General features: G+C 34.9%; 1 protein-coding gene across 2 annotated transcripts in view; it reads right to left on the bottom strand.

Annotated features, from left to right (window-relative positions):
- Positions 1 to 21,117, bottom strand: part of LOC123769373 (neurexin 1) — a 32,999-nt gene that overhangs the window by 7,128 nt on the left and 4,754 nt on the right. Inside the window, exons 7-17 of one of the 2 annotated variants that reach the window (XM_069309858.1) lie at positions 19,989 to 20,254; positions 18,651 to 18,822; positions 17,644 to 17,886; positions 15,978 to 16,139; positions 15,729 to 15,848; positions 12,836 to 13,014; positions 12,421 to 12,592; positions 8,760 to 8,819; positions 5,056 to 5,147; positions 3,479 to 3,640; positions 5 to 125 (exon numbers count right to left, since the gene is read on the bottom strand). In XM_069309858.1, coding sequence (XP_069165959.1) covers positions 5 to 125; positions 3,479 to 3,640; positions 5,056 to 5,147; positions 8,760 to 8,819; positions 12,421 to 12,592; positions 12,836 to 13,014; positions 15,729 to 15,848; positions 15,978 to 16,139; positions 17,644 to 17,886; positions 18,651 to 18,822; positions 19,989 to 20,254 — 1,749 coding nt within the window. The remainder of the gene's footprint in view (positions 1 to 4; positions 126 to 3,478; positions 3,641 to 5,055; positions 5,148 to 8,759; positions 8,820 to 12,420; positions 12,593 to 12,835; positions 13,015 to 15,728; positions 15,849 to 15,977; positions 16,140 to 17,643; positions 17,887 to 18,650; positions 18,823 to 19,988; positions 20,255 to 21,117) is intronic. The other variant, XM_069309859.1, reaches the window with a different exon arrangement.

Here is a 21,117-nt window from a genome sequence, read left to right on the forward strand (position 1 = left end):
TTACCTGAGCCAGTGTCAAACACTGGTATGCACTCATCCTCATCATCCATGTCACAGCCAGAACCTGCACCACTAAACACCAGGTCATCTCCCTCCCCTGGTGATGGACCTGGCATCGGCCGCGTCTACAGGAAGAGAATAACAACTAAATGACCAAGATGATCCCTTACACGTTATGGACGTGAATAAACTTCCTTAGCCGTGCTAATTAACATGATATTCAGGAGCAAACCCTTTTAATTCAAAGCAAAATAGACCAATGGCTTCCAATTCTCACCACAACCCCAACGGACAGTAGATAAGAGGCAAGTACAGTGCAGATTAAATGAACATAATTTGTTAAAGCATTTGAGAAACTGAGATAAATGATTATGATAGTAGTATGTAGGCAGAGGTTCTACTAATGATTTTACCTGATTTACTAGAGGGCCACTAACCCTAGTGGCCTCAATGAGGACAGGAAGCCAGCGGCTTGTAGAAGGTGCCCCCCATTTGCCTTGATGATCTTTTCTAGGAATATTTTAAAACTCAACACAGTTTTGGCAATTACAGCTTCGGCAGGTAGGCAGTTCCATGGGTTAATAACCCTGTGGGTGAAAAAAGCATCTCTTGTTCTCAGTCCTACATTGTGGCTTGTTGAGCTTGAAACCATTGCTCCTTGTTTGTGTTACATCTGACCTTCTGAAGAAAATATCTGGATCAACATCCTCTAACTTGTTCAGTGTTTTAAAAGTTTTAATGAGATCTGCCCTGTCATGCCTGATTTGCAGTGTTGTTAGCCCTGTGGCCTTCAAGCTTTCCTGATACGGGAGATGACTTAGCTCTGGAATGACTTTTGTTGCCCGGTGTTGCACCTTCTCCAGAGCAGCTATGTGCTTCTGAAAATGAGGTCTTCATGCTTGGATACAGTAATCCAAATGGGGGCACACCAGAGATTTATACAGTTGAACCATTACCTTCTTTTCCTTATAGAGTAGTTAAAATTACACTTGATTATCTCATGAGTTTGATTAGCTTCTCTGACTGCTGCACCCACCTGTTGTGCAACTTTTAATGAGTGGTGAATTTTGACTCCGAAGCCCTTTTCTTCGTCAATCTGCTGTAATGTTATGCTATTAATTTGGTAGTTGTGGCATGGGTTGTTATGCCCCACATGCAAGGTCCTGCATTTGTCAATATTAAAAAGCATATGTAAGTCTTCTGACCATTTGTGGAGTTCATGTAGATTTCTTTGTAAGGCTTCAATATTATTATCATTTCCCACTTAACCATAAATCTATGTGTTGTCTGCAAATATGATGATGTAGTTTGTAATATTCTCCTCTCTGTCATCGATGTACATGACAAAAAGAGTAGGTCCCAAAATGTACCCCTGTGGTACCCAACTTATCACATTTCTCCATTCAGATTAATTTTTTATCTAAATTTATCTTACCATTTAGATTATCTAAACTAAAACACACAATCACAGCTAGTACAAAATATCATCCATTACCCACATCTTACATACAGTCCCCTTAATCTCTCATATCTTACAAGCATCTGATACATTGCCAACATCACACATACTGCCCCATCCATCTCTCATATCTCACATACCTCTTCATCCATCTTTCACACCTCACATGCATCTCATCTATCTCTCGCATCTCATACATCTCATCCATCACTAACATCTCACAATGGTCTATATTCTCGGCTCACAACAGAGGGACCCGGGTTCAATCCTCTGACAGAACAAAAATGATTGGACATGTTTCCTTTCAACTGATGGTTCTGTTCAACTAGCAGAAAAATATATACCTGGGTATTAGGCAATTGTTATGAGTTGCCTCCTGGGGAAGGTCAGTTGTTGTTCTAGGGGGCACCTTGATAAGCCTAAGTACTATACAGGCTTCTTGTCCCTGACAATGGGAATTATTATATTTTGGTGAATGTACAAATTTTTTGGGACCTTCATTAAGCCGCCAGCTTCTTGTCTTCATCGAGGCCGCTAGGGTTAGTGGCCCCAGAGGAAAATCAGGTAAATCCTGTAAATCATATCTCACGTGTAGCTCCATTCATTGTTTGTATCAAACATGCAGCCCTATTCATTGTTAATTTCAAATGCAGCCCATTCATTGTTAATGTCCCATGCAGCCCATTCACTGTTCATATTTTGCATGCAGCCGCATTCATTGTTCATATCTCATATGCAGCCCCAATCATTATTCATAACTGACATGCAGCCCTAATCATTATTCATAACTGACATGCAGCCCCATTCATTGTTCATATCTCACATAAAGCCTAATCTTTAGCTCATATCTAAAATGCTGCTCAATACATTGTTCACATCTCCAGCAGCTAGTTGTCACCGTTCACATTGACCGTCACTTAATGTTTGTTCTAATCCTGGTTTCAGACAACTACCATTGCTGAGTGATCAAAGTTGGATTTTGGTGTTTGATTAACCATGACATTCCTTGCATCTGACACACCTGCCTGTCTGTATAATATCTTGATAGCCAGTTTCACTTGTCCTTATGAGATCTTTTTGCTTTGTGTGCATTGCATAGCTTCCCTGTCTTATTCTATATTTTACACTGTGGTTTGAAGTTTTTTTATGATGATGTCATTCTGTTTTTTGGATGATGATAGCCTTTCATTTGCTTCTATCATTCAGCTTGTTGGGTTCTGGGTTCCATTCCTATTCGAGTATGTGCCATTTGTTGCCTCTGGACATAAAGGTCTTGTGTCCAGAGGACATATCTGGTCTTGCCCATGCCCTCTTCTTGAAAGGTGTCAATCACACCGCAGCAGCATTTTCTGACTACATCTTGCATTTCAAGTTGTTGTAGTCCCTGTCTGATACAGATGACAGTACTACTAATCCCTACTCACCACATGTAAATTTCTTACCTTAGAGACCGTAATTACCTAAGTATAGTTACAGGATGAGAGTTCTGCAGAGTTCTTTCTGCCATTTTTGAAAATAAGGATCACATTTGCATATTTCCAATCTAGGAGAACTATCCCTTGGTCCAGAGATTTCCTGAAAGGGAATTTCAGTGATAGGCAGAGTGCATCTGCCAGTTCCTTTACAACTTTTGATTGAATTCCATCCACACCTGGGGCTTTTGAATTTTTTTAGTTTGTCATTGGTTTTCTTGATTATCTCACATGTTATGGATAAATCCCTTAATTCGTTCTCTTCACCTCCTTTAAACATTTGTGTGTGTAATGGGATGTTGTCTAATCTTTCGAGTGTAAACACTGATGTAAAGTATTCATTCAAAGTTTTTGCTGCCCTTTTATCATCTATTACAACTTGGTACTCTCATCTTTTAAGAGTCTTACCAAGTCCTTTGTTTTAGTTTTACTTCTTATATAGGCTTACAACGACTTTGGGTCTTTCTTTATATTTTGGGCAAGAAAAATTGGAACAAATGCTATTACTAAATTAAAATTAACTAATAAATTCTTCAAATTAGTTTACCTGTTGCCAGGGATTGAACTCCCCTGGGCTTCCTTGTGCAGGTAGGCCTCGGGGAAGAGTCATGAGGAGATGAATATCTCCCCGTACATTGACTCTGGGATCCCGTTCAGCTGCCAAATCTAGAGGACGCTCACCGTTCAGAACCAGGCCAGACATAACACCCTGCAGAAGAATATAGTGATAAATAAATGATGAAAAAATGGAGCATTATAATCCTGGTTCCTCTGCCAAAGGCAGTATCTTAATATAAACTTAAAGGTTAAAGCTTTTAAATATTTTAAAAGTGAATTTTTAGTAAAACATTTGAACTCGGCATTCTGCAGGAAAATGTTGTTTACATAAACATATCAATGGGGGATTGAGGTAAATCTATCTATGTGTAATTTAATGAAGTAAAATAAAATTAAAATTACAGTACAGAGGAGCCTCAGTTAATGAATTTAATCCGTTCTGGCACTGAGCTCGTCATGTGAAACGCTCGTCTTGTGAAACGAATTTCCCAATTTAAAATAATGTAAATAAAATTAATTCGTTCCACCACTGAAAAACATCAATATGATATTCTTTTTTTTTTCATTTTTGTCATAGAAAATGGAGTAGCCTACCTGACATACACTGAACAAACCTTTTTGACATTTTTTCTTCTTCAATTTTTTTTTATAGAAAATGGAGCATCCTACCTGACATACACTGAATGAACCTTTTTGACATTTTTTCTTTTTTCAAATTTTTTTCAATTTTTTTTTATTTTTTAATTTTCATTTTTTTATAGAAAATGGAACAGCCTACCTGACAAACACTGAATGAACCTTTTTGACATTTTTTCTTTTTTCTAAATTTGTTCACTTTTATATTTTCTCATTTTTTATTTTTTATAGAAAATGGAGCAGCCTACCTGACATACACTGCACGAACCTTTTGAATTTTTTTTTCAAATTTTTTTAATTTTTTGTTTATTTCTAAAAAAAAATCAGTGCTTTGCAACATTACAGCAGTCACCCCTTTATATCCAAGCATCATTTAGCATCTTTTAAATTTTTTTTAATTGAGTTGCATCATCGGAGGGGTCAAAGAATTTGCGAGAACCAGCTAGGAAGCACCACATGGTTTTCTGGTTAATCGAGCTGAAGCTCGTCAATCGAGACAAATTTTCTGCGAGTGGCTCGCTCGTTACCTGAAATGCTCGTAGATGGAGCCGCTCGTCACTCGAGGTTCCTCTGTACTTTAAATCATTCAAAAATTTTTTTCTGAACTTATTTCCCCAACCTGCTTTATAATCAGGCTTGCAAAACTTAATATTCACTTCTCTGAGAAATTTTAAAATGAACTGTATTTTGTGTTAGGATTTCTTTTCTTGCATACCAAGACTAACCAAATATTAAACATTATATTATTTATATAATTATGATTCAATAGCTTGTATAGAATACTTGAACATTTTACATGAATACTTACTAAATCTTGATCGAAATTCACAAACTTTTGGATATAATTTAACTTCAAATAACTCATATGTTGTGAAAAAAGAAGACTAAATTTCTTTCCATAATTTCTGATGTTACCAAGTATTAGCTTACCTGGAAGGGTCTCTCAATAGATGGCGACCTCTTGGTTCTGCGACCACCCACTTGCAATCGTGCCTGAGCATTGAATACAGACAACTGGTGACCTGTAGAAAGAAGCATAAGACTTTACTGAGAGCTGACATTGAGTATGTAGGTGAATGGTCATTTTAATATTCCTCCTGCATTTTATAATAAAGTAAACAAATGCAATCAAAATATTTAACCCAATAACCTACTGAATTAAATTTTAAAATAATATCATGAATAATAATTATTCTAGTAGAAAAAAATAGGGTAAGTGCATCAATATGCAAAAATTATTAGTCTAAATATTTAGTATTCATGAGTAACATAACAAATTAATTATGCACTTTACCCATATTGTTCAGACATGACTATATTAATAAATGTAGAGTACTTTTCCACAAATTATGAAATTCCAAACACGCACCAAAAAAATGCCCAATAGAAGCTTTATACCATAAGTCATCAATAATTTTCAATTCTATTTTAAACTAAAATATTTGAATTACAAGTGAGATCATATGGGTCATCAGACTAAAACATCTTCACCATTCTTTTGGCAAGACATTCAGTCTTTTAAAGCTCACTGTTGTTACCATTACTGGTGACATTGGCTAAAACAAGGGCACACATTGTGGCCTAAGAGTACCATGTGTCAGATGAGCCTACAACAGCTCATGTGACAAGTGCGTGACAGAGGAGACAGCAGTGGCGCAGTGACAGCAGCATGCTCATCATAGTGTAATGGAAACATTGCTCGCAACTAAAAGCATTAAAAACTGAAAACAAGTTATCAATTCAAATTATAGTATCATTATCAAGTCCAACTTTGTTAAAGTGACATGTTACACTAAGTGAAACTGCTACTGACACTGATACTTTCTTAACCCTGCAGTACCAACAGATTGTGATTTATTTGGTGCAAATTGTATATACGGAAACATGTGCTGAAATAATTCCAATCCATGCGGTGAGGGAGCGGTGCTTGGGGTCCCCCTCCAGAAAACCACTTCAGAAATACTAAAAAGTCTATCCTTAAGATGAATGATAAGGAGATAATTAAAACTTTTATTCATCTTGAAACCCTTACTTTTTAATATTAATACAAATTGTATTAACAGTTCAGTAGTGAGATCTTTCTGAAGGGGAATTCTGGGGTCTACTCCATTGAGAAGCCAGATTCACAGTCACTGCTTGAGGAAATGTTACCAGACGAGAGGACCAATGATATCATTGTGTATCGCCTCAAGCACATGACTTTGACTTGGGGTCTGATACATGCATCTTGTGGAGGGCAGGGAGAGGCTCTCCTCCCTCCCTTGCACTGACAGAAGGAAGTTTAGAGTCATTGTTGATTTAAGTCATGTAGGATGAAACTTGTCCGAAGACGACTCCCTGAGTGAGGTCGAGTTTGGCTATAAAGTTAAATGCTTGTCAGGAACATTATATCTGGAAACGTCAATGTCTGATTTGAATGGGAGTTTCAAAAGTAAAGTACTGTGAATAAATTTACAAAAAAGAACAGGAACAGGAGAGGAAAATGGAAAGATAAATATTTGTGGTTGTGAGGCAAAATATAAGGAAATAGTATTATAATAGGAAATAAATTATTTTCCTGCGAGATGAATTGGGACTTAGTTTTGTGCTTAAGATTGTGAGATGAAACAAGAAATTAAATTTGTTTTAAATAATCCAGATATAATTATTGTTTTATCTAAATAAAGCATTGTGTATAAAAAAGTATTTGCCTCCTTTTGTTTCTTATTGAAATGTCTACTGAATATAGGATGACAATAAAAACATAAACTGCAGAAATATATCAAAGTACAGTTCAAACAAAATAAAGTTTCATAAATTAGATTTTTCCTATGATGTAACTGTGCTAGCTATCATGATCGTAACTTAAAAAAATAAAATATATTTTCAACACCAGATAAAATTCAATATCCAAACATAACACTGTGTATTGCAATTTTAGTATTTTAATTTGTATAAACTAAAGCTACTTTCTCTCTTTTCATGCAGTCACTGCACTGGCTCAAGTAATACACTGAAATAAGTGTGCTATAATTTCCAACTGACTATAACAGCATAACACACAGTACAGTATCTTCAGTAATAAAAAATGCCTATTATTTACCAACTCTACAATGTAGCATATACATAATCACACATTCCAAACAAACACTGCAATGAGCCATGAAACGTAAAGCAAAAATATTGGCTGATCATAAGCTGCTAAAAGCTTGTACTGTAAATATTGATGCTGTGTCCCACTAAACTGGGGTGACATCTTATGAAGCCCAAAGGGATGGTTCAGTGAGGCCTTGCATCACTGAGTGCAACTCCATATATGCTATAGTATATAACACCTTTCACACCCTTCCTGCATGCTATTTTAATCTTTGACAATACTTCCATAGCTTGCATTCCTTGCATCAGTACAAAAATATAAAAATACCCAATAAATGCTGTATATGCAAATCTTCAAAGAGCAAAGCCCCCTTAAATTCTTCCAAAATCATGTAGTTATAAGCTTATAAAACTAATGAATAAGGTAATAAAATGATGGCAAATAAATTAACATACATCGGTAGCCTTTAAAAAAAGATTAACACTCAAAACATTTGAACTAAATTAGAATAAAGTTTTTTGTGATGCTATACTCCTGTGAAAGAACATGTAGTATAGCAATTATAAGTAATTGCCAGGAAAGAAATGAACTATTAAGAGACAAGATACAATAGTAAAGCAAATGATTCCCCAAAGCAAAAATTTTAAATGAGAGCTTTATTAAGAGCTTAACTGAAGCTATTGAACTCATGAGTTACAATAGCAAAAACTTCTATTGCAGATAAGTGTAAAAAAATTATTTTGATTATCATTAAACATAAAGACCGTAATAGATCCAGATCAATAACAGTTGAAAGACTGACATAGTTGATCTAATCCTTAGCGACAAGTACATAACAGATTAGAGGTATATTTGATTTTAAGTGTAAATGAAATATAGTACTGTTTTGTAAAGTAATACAGTAACTGTATGGTTTAGATATATATAACGAGAAGATACTGTTGGTATCTACACGGCAGTTTTGTGGGAAGATGTAGAGCCAAGTTAGTAGAAATAATGCAGTGATGGTATAATAATAATGAAGGTGTGACAATAACTACAGTAGATTGAGTGTGACAGACAGAAGGCAACTACTGCAGCGGATATACGGCAAAGGTTGCAATGACTGAGGCAGATATTGTAGGAACATAATCATATATACTGGTGGCTGACACAGGATATAGAGTGGTTTAACATAAATAAAATTTTATAGTTTACACATAAAAAAATTGTGACTGATGTAGGAGTGCCATATTAGTTTGGATAAGTTTGTGGTAATACAAAGATGGTGGTGAGGATCCAGTGTGCAAAGAACATCGTGCATCATTTGTAGCAGTCTCAGATAAACCAATTTTAAAATATGATATTATTGAACAATATTTAGAAAAACTTCTGATATATTTGAGTCTGATTGAATTCTGATAGCTAGGAGTCTGATGGAACTCATTGTACTGCCCATAACTAGTTCCTGAGACTGCCACAGTGAAAGACCCATTAGAAGCTACAAAGGTCTTATGCCTTAGAAACAAAATTAATGTAAAGTGTGTCTTATTCCGAGCGTAGGAGGAGCGATTCTCACCATGCCAGATCCCAGATCTGAGTTTCTTCAACACTTTGTAGTCAGAATGCTCAACATTCTCTGCAAGGAAATGAGGTTAATTTTTTTTTTATATATCCTTTGCCAGCGGGTTGCCAAGATGTACATACAAGTCTGTGAAAGAACTGGAGCCACTTTGCCTCATGATGAGTTAGGGGTATAAAAGTTTAAGCATTATACTCCATAACAAGGCACTCTTATTTTGCATATTAACCACCAAAGAAAGGTCCTGTCAGAATTAAATATTTCATTATTACTTGCTATAGCAAAGCCCTGTTTATAATTTTTTTTTTTAATATTCAATTAACAGTTCCTTTGAGTTACTGCTTTAAAAATATCAATAATTTTATAAATATGCATACATTTGTAATACATGTAGGGTTATTTGCTATAGCCTTTTACCCCCTCTGTGGGTGCTACAATTGACACTATGAACAATCAAAACAATGTATAAAGTGTAGCTATATAGGAATACAGCAATAAAAGTACAGTATCAACACAATGTTGTTTTCCTGACAGATCATCGGATCATTTTCTGTCAGATCATTGACAGATCACTACTTACAAATTTTATTCTTGAATTTGTTAACTACTGTAGTTCATTTGTTACAAGTTTCCATTCAAAGATTCTGCTCTTTATTTTGGTAACTAGTTTATTTGTCATATATTTCCTTTTAAACTTCATCACTGCATCTCAGTTCACTCTTCCAATTTGTCATCAACAAGAAAACAAATAATTTTTGCCTTATTTAATTTTACTTTGAAATAATTATTTCTTAAACTTCTCCTTTTTAATGAATAACTGGTAAAATATTCAACCACTTTTTGACACTAAATCATTTGTACTGTACAATCTCTCATTTGTCAATACATTTCCAATTCCCAACTATAATCTACTAATAAGTTATTCCTATACTATACTATGTATTGCTCTCTATATCTTCTTAAACCTAATAATACCACTTGTATACTATGTATACTTGTATACTTTATGCTATGCATTACTCTCTATATCTTCTAAAACCCTAATACTGTAATACCACTTGTATTTTATATTTCATTTCGTTTTTCTCTACAACCAACAATTGATATGTTACTCTATTTGCTACATTCCTGGCATCCAGTGTATTTGTACAACATAGGCCTAAGGCACTTGAAACAAAATATTTAAAGAGTAAATGTATGTTTACAATTGTCCTAACATGAATGCTTACCCTCTAACTACAGTAGTAATAATAAAAATTAATAACTCATTACATTGGGGGACAGACAGCCAGTAACTATATACGTCAAGTCTTGTATCGAGGTCCCCCCGTCCCCCCAGGGTTGAATTATACCCTCACCAGGATACAACCCCGCAATAAGCTGACTTATTCTTGGGTACCTATTTACTGATTGGTTAACTGGGGCATTAGGTGATAGAAATGCACCCCACCAATTCTGTCCCACCTGGGATTCAAACCTGGAATTCCTGAATGCGAGTCGAGAATGAACTTGACTGTACTGTACTACCGGCTGGTAATATCATTACCAGCAAATATTATATAAATTTTTGAAGGTAGCATCTAATAACTCAAATGGTGGATTGGTAAGTGATTAAAGAGTCAATACAAGCAATGGCCAATATAAGATTTCATAATTTCATATTTATTTACATGGTTAACTAACAACTGAATCAAACCCGGGACCTATTTGTTTGTGAACCAAGTGCTATAGAGGAATGATATGATATAATTCAAGAGGAAAAATGCCTTTCCATTACACTGTCTTATGAAAAATCCTTCAACACCATTATCATCTCAAATGCCTGGCCCCTCTTGTGCCCGGCCCTTCTAGTGCCTAGCCCCTCTAGTGCCCATTAATTCTTGATACTGTACAAAAATATGCATGTAATTAGTAGCTTTATAATATACAGTATAAAGATACTGTACCTATTAATTAACCACTGTAACCAGATCCTCTGTAGTTTTATATATAAAATTGGATTAATACTGTAATATAAATAGAGTATGCACATAATGCTATCTGTGTTAAAGCGTTAACACAAATACTCCAACCCACTGTATCTTCTTGTGCTTTTAATTTATATATATTTTTTACTGTCAATGTAGTTTACTGAGATGGCCTTAATTATCAAGGCTCCAAATCTGTGGCAGTACAGGCGGGATAGTGGTAGCCAGACAGCAAATCCTCTGACGAGTATGAATGTGATAAGTTGTGTTGTAGTCGCTTGTAACTATCTTGGTTCTGCTGCGACACACAGGTTAACACAGTTGGGCCACAAATGAAAGGACCCAGGTTTGATTCCTATAACAGTACAGAAAGAGTGATGCCTTGTGAGACACATTGTTATCAAAGTAGCTGTTATGGAGTGTCAGTGGTATCTTCAGTAACTAATTATTTCTTATGTCACTTATTATAATTTAATTTAATTATAATAAATTTTCATCCAGGCATGTCTTATACCAAGACGTATTGCCTTGGCCATCATTAATGCATAATAAAATATATTTAACAGTAAATACATAGCTAAGTGGCACATACTGTGCCATGAAGGCTTGAACGCTTCTAAACAACAGAAGCTGAATGTAACTTTACCCTTAATAATCAGAAAATAAAGAATATCAATCTAAACTGCATGTTTCCGTTGTTTATTGTGATTTTATGTTACTCTTGTTAATAGAGTAGTTACATAATTTTAACCACACTGGAGAGATAATGAACGGTCGGTTGAAGCACGCTTATACAATTTGCATGGAAAAACTACAATTTAAACATCATCTAACCCTATTAATGATGTCACATTTCTATTAGAATTACAACTCATGTCATATTATGCTGATTTGTTTGATATTACATAATATGGATGGATGGAAACATTGCTAGTGCTATATCACCGACCTGATGGACAATGTGTATAATGACATTATGGTACTCATCTACCTTCTCAAGCTTATATTGCAATTTTTAAATAAATTTTCTTTTCACATCATATATCTATATATATATATATATATATATATATATATATATATATATATACACAAAATAAGATAAAATTATACAATATAACATAATGCTTTAAAAAAAGAATATTTATATTTTCAGAGAATAATTATTGCTTTCCAAAAATAATATTTTTTGTTCTGCAATGGAGTGTTAAATATTCTGCACTGGAAAAATAATATGTAATCAAAAAGTAGATTAAAAAATGAAAAATATCTGGATATGTAAGTGTAATACACATGAATTTTGTTTGAGAATGCATATTTTATTCTTGTATATTTAACAAACTTAGTACTGTACTCAAACTCTAGCAATAACGTTTTTGCATAATTAAGCATATGTAAATGATAACTACTGTATTTAAAAACTGTACTAATTAAAATTAAAATGTGGCATGATGTTTGCACCAGTGACATAATATCATTATATAATTATCCACCTCACCCTGTAAAACTGTATGAAGTGTTCTTGTAATACAGTGTCATAAAAAGCCAATGCATATGAGGAAAAAATTACTTTCCATCACAAAATATCAGTCACCGTTAAAACACTAAATTATTTTCAGCTGCAAGGCATCGATGAATAATTAATTTTACCAAGATGAAACACCTATGAAATTTAGACATCTTAAACTTACCTGAGGGATTCTTTTCACGAACTTCATAATCATCTATCTGGACAGTAGCATTTGGGCCAGAACGAATAAAGCGAACCACATGATATAATCCATCATTGACTCTTGACATAACTTCACCAATAGGATGGTCCTCTGTACCCATGTTGTATACCACAAAGATATTACCCTCAACCTGGCGATGGTAAACGAGCATATGATTAACATGCGGTAGGAGGAATGACTGATAGAGAATATCCTCTCTTCATGTGATTAAGTCTTTCATGCCTACCGATCATCTGCTGCTGCTCTTCTAGTGCTATAAAGACTTGAACTGATCATATTCATATGAGCCTAATACTAATTGCAAGAAAAAGCAGTCTTTATTGCAATTATTAAATATTTTAAAATAAACCTGATAAATGTGTTAATAACTTACAATTTCTAATTCCATATAGTCATTGGAATTGGCAGAGTCAAGTCGTAAGACCACAGCATCATCCTGTTGAGTCATGAAACCAAGAGCCAATAGGTCTCTGCGGGAGTCTGGCCAGCGACCATCAGGGTACTCAAAGGTCAGCAGACCCGTTCCACGACCAAATTCATATGATGTTGATTCTGGAAAAAAATATAAAGCTCTCATTTATCATGCAAATTTGTAATAATTTCGCGATCTGGGCCCCCGAGCACCCCACTACCCCACTAGTGGGTTTGGGCATTCTGCGGGAGCGTGAGGGAGAGCGCGGTAAATTTTTAAAAGTGTATATTCTTTTCAACTTTGTCACCTCAATTCTCGTTCTAAGATATTCAATTTGGTATCAATGTGTTCGCAATATAATTCTCTACAGGACTAAATGCATATAAACTCCAAAAGCCTGGCTTACCATCCGCAACAAACAGAGAAAGTGAGAGAAAGTTACCCGGGAGTGCACAAGCGTGATAAAATGTTTACACTCTTTTCAGTTTTGTCAACTCAATTCTTGTCCTAGGTCTTTCATTTTGGTATCAATGTGTTCACAATAGAATTCCCAACAGCAGTATATGTATATAATGTCAAAAAGAGCAGCAAGTTCCACCCGCTGACGTGATGAAAACAAGCCGCGGTTACCAGAGAGAGAGCGCTGTGCCAACCCACGTGCCTCTCATTACATTAGAGATCGTGGTAATTCTGAAAAGTGTACACTCTTTTCAACTTTGTTATCTCAATTCTCGTCCTAGGTTTTTCAATTTGGTATCAATGTGTTCGCAATAGAATTCTCTACATGACTAAATGAATATAAATCCCAAAAGCCCGGCGAGAAAGTGAGAGCGTCTTACCCGGGAGCGGGCAAGAGCTCTCTCTTCAATTTACTCTCTTCACTTTGGACATCTCAATTCTCGTCCTAGGTCTTTCATTTTGATATCATTGTGTTCGCAATAGAATTCCCTACAGAAGTATATGCAAATATAAAGTCCAAATGCCCGGCATACCACCCACAGCAAACAGAGAAAGTACCAGAGCGTTACCCGCGTGAGCGCTAATAAAGAACAATAAAATGAGTACACTGTATTCTGTTTTCAACTTTTTTACCTCAATTCTACTCCTAAGTCTTTCATTTTGGTATCAATGAATTCGCAATGAAATTCTGTACAGGACCAAATGCATATAAAGCCCAAAAGTCTGGCGAGAAAGTGAGAAAATGAGAGCGTGCTACACGGGAGTACGCAGGAGCAATAAAATGTGTACACTCTCCACATTTTGGACATCTCAATTCTCGTCCTAACTCTTTCATTTTGGTATCATTGTGTTCGCAATAGAATTCCCTACAGGCGTATATGCAAATATAAAGTCCAAAAGCCTGGCATACTACCCATAGCAAACAGAGAAAGTGACGGAGTGTTACCCCCGTGAGCGCTTATAAAGAGGAATAAAATGGGTATTCTGTTTTCAACTTTGTTACCTCAATTCTGGTCTGAGGTCTTTCATTTTGGTATCAATGTATTTGCAATGAAATTCCGTACAGGAGTATATGCATATAATGTCCAAAACTGCGGCAAGGCCTTCTTAAAAATACCGCTACTTTTGCCGCACGGAGGACTCAATGCTGAGTCTTCACCGGACCTCCCTCTAGTAAACAGACGACTCAGCTAGCTCCCTAGCTAGCTCAGCTAGCTCCAAAGCATAGCTCCCATCATATAAGTACACTTTGGTGAATGCAAGCCATACATTTCCTTGTGCCTATATGTTTACAATATATGACACTGTAATACTAAATCTCATGAGACTATTACTAAATGGATGTATAGTAATAAAATACATGAACATCACGCAAAAAGTAAGTATTTATTTAGTATTCACTGAGTTTGTTTAAAAAAATGCAAACATTCAATGCAAATAAAGGTTCTAAAATGTGTAATATACTTCCTAATGAAATAAAGAATTCCTTAACATAAATTGCGTTTCAAAGAAAAGCAAAGAAGGACCTAATTTTCTTCCTCGTTATGCACACTACATTGTTAAATCATTTCTACCAAACAACCATGTGGTAGTACTGTACCATCTATAAGTATACCTACATCAAAATAATTTTGTATGATTACCATCTTTGCTTAGTACTACTGTTTTATAGTTATTAGCTAAATATGAACATATTTAGCTAATAAATATAATTAGCTAAATATGAATATATTTAGCCAATAAATAGGCAACATATTTACTACATATTCACTAGCTTAATTACTGTACTTCACTTAAAATTTACTATACGTCTATTACCTTTCAAATCAGTACTAATTCTCAAACTATTTACTGCAATTAGTACTTTTAAGTGTTTTGTTAAAAGTACCATTTACATACCAAAATTGTTACAAAACCTACTGTACTTTCTTGTAAAAATATAAATAAATATATAAAAAGTAAAACTCCCAAAACTGGAAATCTTCCAGAAGAAATTTCAGAAAATGTCAAGCATTACACAAATGCAGATTGGACTCCTTTTTAAGGCATATTGTAAAATGGTACTGTATATAGTTTTTTTAAGATATGATTAAGATAATGATATGTTGGTATTTAGCAGTACCAACAGTAAGAGCAAAAAAAATTAAAATCTGACATAATATAATTAGGAATGAGAGAAGAGATCTGCCTTTTTATTATTTTAATATCAACTATGATACCTAATAGTATGTTGGCAATAAGGTATGTGACTTTATTCCAAAATATTTTCACTAGCTTTCTGAACAACTAATATATCAAATAACTACTGAAAGCATATCAATAATTGTATACTACAGGCAAGGGGTACAGAAGATATATGTAAAGTGATGTGATAGGAAAGACACCAAGAACTAACCATCAGAGCAGGTGGGGCCGGTAAAGGATGTCATATCACAGTTGCAAGAATATGAATTCCACTGCTGAACACATGTACCGCCATTAGCACATGCATTCCTATGACACTTGGTGCTGGGGCCTGAAAAACAGAGGATGATGCATTTAAAAATTGTTATAAAATTATGTTAATCTCTGATAATGCCATAATAAATGAAATGCTTAAGCAAAAATTACATTATGGCACACTAGTGCATCGCTTAGTACTAACCTTCACAGCCTGGGTACACATGATTGGCCATAATAGGAACATCCTTTCCAGCAGGGTCTGGTGCTTCACCATTGAGGTCAAGTGATGCCATACATCCCTCAAAACCAGATCGTGATACAACATGGCGAGGCAACCTTGTGTACATCTCCGGAGGAACGCCACCTGGTGGTGAAGATTTGTTAGGTAATATTTAATGATATTTTAGAATGTGATGACTGGTATATAAAGTTTAGCTTTTGTTGTTATTAATGTAAATGTTTCTCTTAGCTAAAATACCAGTTTGTTTTATTTGTGTTAAATTTTATGTTTCATTTGTGTTTGAGAGTATGAATTAGTAAATGAGTATGATTCTGTGTGCAAAGATTTCCCGCACGTTTTTGTGAGAGGAGTGTCCCTGCACTGCACAAGGGAGGGAGGACTGAGACTCCAAACACACACCCACAGGTTGTGTGGTGTGTGCTCATGAGGTACTCACCTCACTGTGTGAGGTTATTGACCTCCATTTATATCTGAGTGACTGGAACTGTAATCGTTATTCTGGTAATTGAGAGATTTTTCCTTATTAGTGTATTATCCCTTTTCCTGTGTTTAAATAAATGTATAGCATGCACTTTGATTGTTTCTTGAGTCCTGCCAGTGCAAAAATATGGTGCCGGTCCCACATGGTCATTCTTGTGTTTGAAGTGTTTATAAATGCATATTGGTTCTATATCCCTGGTTTAAAGTTAAAGTAATGTACCTATGCTGTAAATATGAAAATAAGGACAGGTTTTGTGAGTTTGTACTCTAGCGTATGGCTTACAAGTTCGTGCCCTTACAAGAAGATAAAATTAAGAAGTTATTTCAGTTAATGATAAACAGTATACAAATTAAATTAAGTTAATTTTGTAATTGCACAGCGGGGCACAGTGTCATACCACTGCACCAGTCCCTTGGGCACAGTGGTAAAACACTCGCCCTTTACTTCACGGGCGATTTGGCCTGGGTTTGTATTCTGGCCGAGGAGGATTGACTAGGTGCCAATCCTAGTCAATCCTAGTCAAATGTATGCCTCTCTTCACGCAGCTTCGTTCATGATTTGGCAGGTCGTATTCCCGGGAAAATTAAGATTAAGGACCTGCCCGAAATGCTATGTGTGCTAGTGGCTTTATAAGAATGTAAGAAGTCTTGTATATATAAATAAAAAAACATTAATGTCTGCAAAAAGTTTAGCAGGATAAAATCTCAGAATCCATAAGAGAAATCACATTAATTTTTGTGGTCTATGTTAGAATATCTTAGCATACGCCATCTCAAGAAAAAGATAGTGGAAAACATATAATACCCTGCATTTTCTCATAATAATATTTATCCATTGGTTCAATCTGTTTAATTAACTAATAGGCTAATTGTATTTCGTTCTTCGGTATTATCTACTGTATATATAAACATTTCACCTTCCTTTACTGTTCATTGTAGATTTGAACATTTTTGAATGCTCTATGTGTTTTCCTGTTAAGCAGTGAATTGATATTTATCCACAGAAATTTGTTTTATATAAAAGAGGTTTCTATTTGCAACACAAGATATTAATTACAAACATCTTCACTATCATTTTTATCATGTTGCCTCTGTGACAAGAAAGTAAAGAATCTTATAATTAGAAACACAAAGAAAAGTTACATACCAAGGTAAAGAAAGCCTTGAAGGTCCAAGTTGTCACTACTCCCACCATTAGTGACAGTTGCAATGTTGTCATCAACCATAAGAGTGTGCTGGAGGGACGAAGGACGACTTACAGTCACTACATGCCATTTGTTGTCGTTGAGAGCCATCTTATTGTTGTCCCGCACTCTAACAGGTCGGTCACCCAAGTTAAAAATCAAGTGAACATGACCATTGACAAGTTCCAGGGCCAGAAAATCATGACCTAGAAAAATTAAAATGATATAAGAATTAGTACATATGGTAGGTAATGAGGAAAACAGAAAAGAAAAAGTAAAAGTATAAGGGAATTCATCTCAATAAACTGTCTAGAAAGACAAAAATGAAAAAAAAAAAAACTGATTTATAGATGCCCTTATGTCAATCGGGTATTTTTATCTCGTCATCTCCAGTAGCATGTTCTGTGACTGAGTATTGTAAAAGCATGTGAAACATTTTTATGATTTTCAGGAAAATAAAATTGGGTATACATCCTGTGTAAAGCCTTCCAAAGATTCCTAAAGCTGAAATTCCCTTCATTGTCACTATTGTGGGAAGCAATACATGTACAGTACTTAGAGAAGCAAGAGGTCCTGAAGAAGTAAATGTGAGAAAGAAGCTAATTCAATAATAAGAGATATGTAACAAAAACAAAAATTATGTATTCTGTATTTGTTCCAGTAAGACTATACACTGATACTAGCTGCTATGTCTTACAGCAAGACTGTACACATATTATCTGTTAGTGTAGAACATGTGGTCACCATCACCATAGGGCATGTGGCTAAACAAGCAGAATTTTGAAATAATTATGAAAGGAAAACTTTTGAAAATATTGCAAGAGATGTTGGAATGAACTACTATTATCTACTCTAGTATAAAAGCCATGCCAGGAAAATTTCATCCTTTATTAAAATTTATTTAGGATATACAATTAGTTAACTATATCAAATAACCCAATAATGTTACAATATCATGACTATTTCTTACCTTTTCCTCCATTGTACATAAGAAGTCCTGATGGTTGAAGGGTCTTGAACTGGAAGTAGATATTTGTAGAAGCATAGGCCTTAAGCTGTGGGAGTGCTACATAGGCTGTCCTGGACTTAAATGTGACTGGATGATGGACAACCTGGGCTCCCCTCCCAAACACAGCTGTCACCTGCAGATATAATTATTGTTTAGTTGTCATATTTATAAAGAAGATGAGATGTTGTGGATTAATTTTTGTAAATATTTTAGAAGGCATGACCAGCTAGAGATTTTAGCTATAATAGTAGCAGGTCGTTTCTTAATTTTCTGATGTATGGTTTGGTCATAACATCTTCAGCCACGTTATTGTGACTCGTCATCTCCAGTAGCATGTTCTGTGACTGAGTATTGTAAAAGCATGTGACAGATTTTTATGATTTTCAGGAAAATAAAATTCGGTATACATCCTGTGTAAAACCGTCCAAAGTTTCCTAAAGCTGAAATTCACTTCATTGTCACTACGTAATCTTTTAACATCTTAGGGTCGGAAGGCACCAGCCAGGTAGAAATAGGAGATTATACAGGAAAAAAGTTATTCAGTAAATACTGCAGCATCACAAAGAACCAGCACCATCACACTACAGAAATACATTCATAGCAGGACCTCACTGCTTCATAAGCCAAGTATAAGGTGCTTGTAAACAACCAGTTGTTGTTGTTGTTGACCAAATCACACACTAGAAAGTGAAGGGATGATGACGTTTTGGTCCGTCCTGGACCATTCTCAAGTCAATTGTGATGAGGGATGAAGGCAAGGCAATAAATAGGCAAGAGAGAGGTGAGAAGAAAATCTTAGAGGAAGAAAAAGCAAGGCAAAATGTATGAAAGGTAAGGTGTAATAAAGGAGATAGTAATAGGAATAAGAACATAAGAACAGGTTCTTATTCCTATTACTATCCTCTTTATTACACCTTACCTTTCGTACCTTTTGCCTTGCTTTTTCTTCCTTAAAGATTTTGTACTCTTCCAATCTATATTCTGTCATACGCTTTACTCAAATACTTTGTAGACTAATGCCTCTACAGTTCTTTCATTACTGCAATGCAGTTTAGTGGTTTTGTGAGAATGTATCAATTAATCGTCAAAATTTGTACTAACATAGCCCATTGTACCTTCTTCTATACAGTATACATAATATAAATATACAGTATAAACATTCCTTTTTCTCTGCTGTATTTAAACATTTCTGCATATACCTGTACCTCAAAAATGCCTACAGTTTCTCCCTATATTTAAGCATTTGAACTGATGCTCTTATCTCTTCAATACAGATAACTTCTGAAATTCTAAACTCACCTCCATCTTGTTCAAATGACCAGCACGTGCCATTTCAAAGATGTAGTTTCCGTTGATGTAAAAACTTTGCATTTGTCCTATGAATGGTGGGATGAAGCCCTGATTAGTAGAAGCTGAATCAGTAGACACAGAAGAAGGAAGTGGAGATGCTGATGCAGTGGAAGCAGGTGAAGGAAATGACCTCCAATTGGTAGCTGAATCATTACTGGTCATTCCTATGTGAATGTCCCGATACTGAAGGATACTATGTCGGCCCATTGTGTGATCTGCAAGTGGATAAAATGTAGTTACAGTATTTTTAAATGGAAAATGTAACTACAGTACAGCATTTCAAAAGAAATGAAGAGTGTAATTGAAAAGAATTTATTTTAGGAAGAGCTACCAAGTTTTGTATACATGTATTATGTCCATTATGAAAGCCGAGGGAAAAATTTACAAAAGATTAGTTTAGTTTTGAAAATAAACTAGTACATCAAACCAATAATGAACAGAACACCTAAAAAGTGCTAAATGTTCTTTCAAGTAAATTTTGCTTGCAAGATGACTGACCAAGGATGAGTGAAGGCATACCCATGAATTTACATCATGAGATACTTCCTCTCACAAGGTAATAATGAGATATAAAAAAAGTTTTATCAACTTCATTTCTGTACATTATTCAAAATTGGTGAGCTCTAATCAAAGACAAATTTACAAGAAAAATGTAGAAATAAAAATATTAATGTCAAAGAAAGTTCATAAAATGCAAGGGAAGTTAGCAAAACTATTAAAGAATCTTAACAGAATTTTCACTAAGGAAGAAACAGTAATAGAGAGAATTTACAAAGTGAGTGATATGAAAGATGAGTTGGAGTTTGCTTACAATATGGACAAAACAAGTGGTAATGTAAGCAATAAAGTTATAGTGTAGTTAATGAACCAGAGCATATATGAACACTGTCAAGAGAAATGTAATGCTAGGGATAACAGTATCTTTCATTTTTCAAAGTACAGTAATTTGTATAATAGATGAGTAGCAAATAAACTTATAGTAAGTTTCCAAGTGAATAAAGAATAACAATTTAATACTGTTAACACTGTGAGGGCAGGTTTTTTATTCCAGTATGATACTACCAACACTATATGCAGA

The sequence above is a fragment of the Procambarus clarkii genome, chromosome 66 (assembly GCF_040958095.1).
Source record: "Procambarus clarkii isolate CNS0578487 chromosome 66, FALCON_Pclarkii_2.0, whole genome shotgun sequence".
Lineage (NCBI taxonomy): Eukaryota > Metazoa > Arthropoda > Malacostraca > Decapoda > Cambaridae > Procambarus > Procambarus clarkii.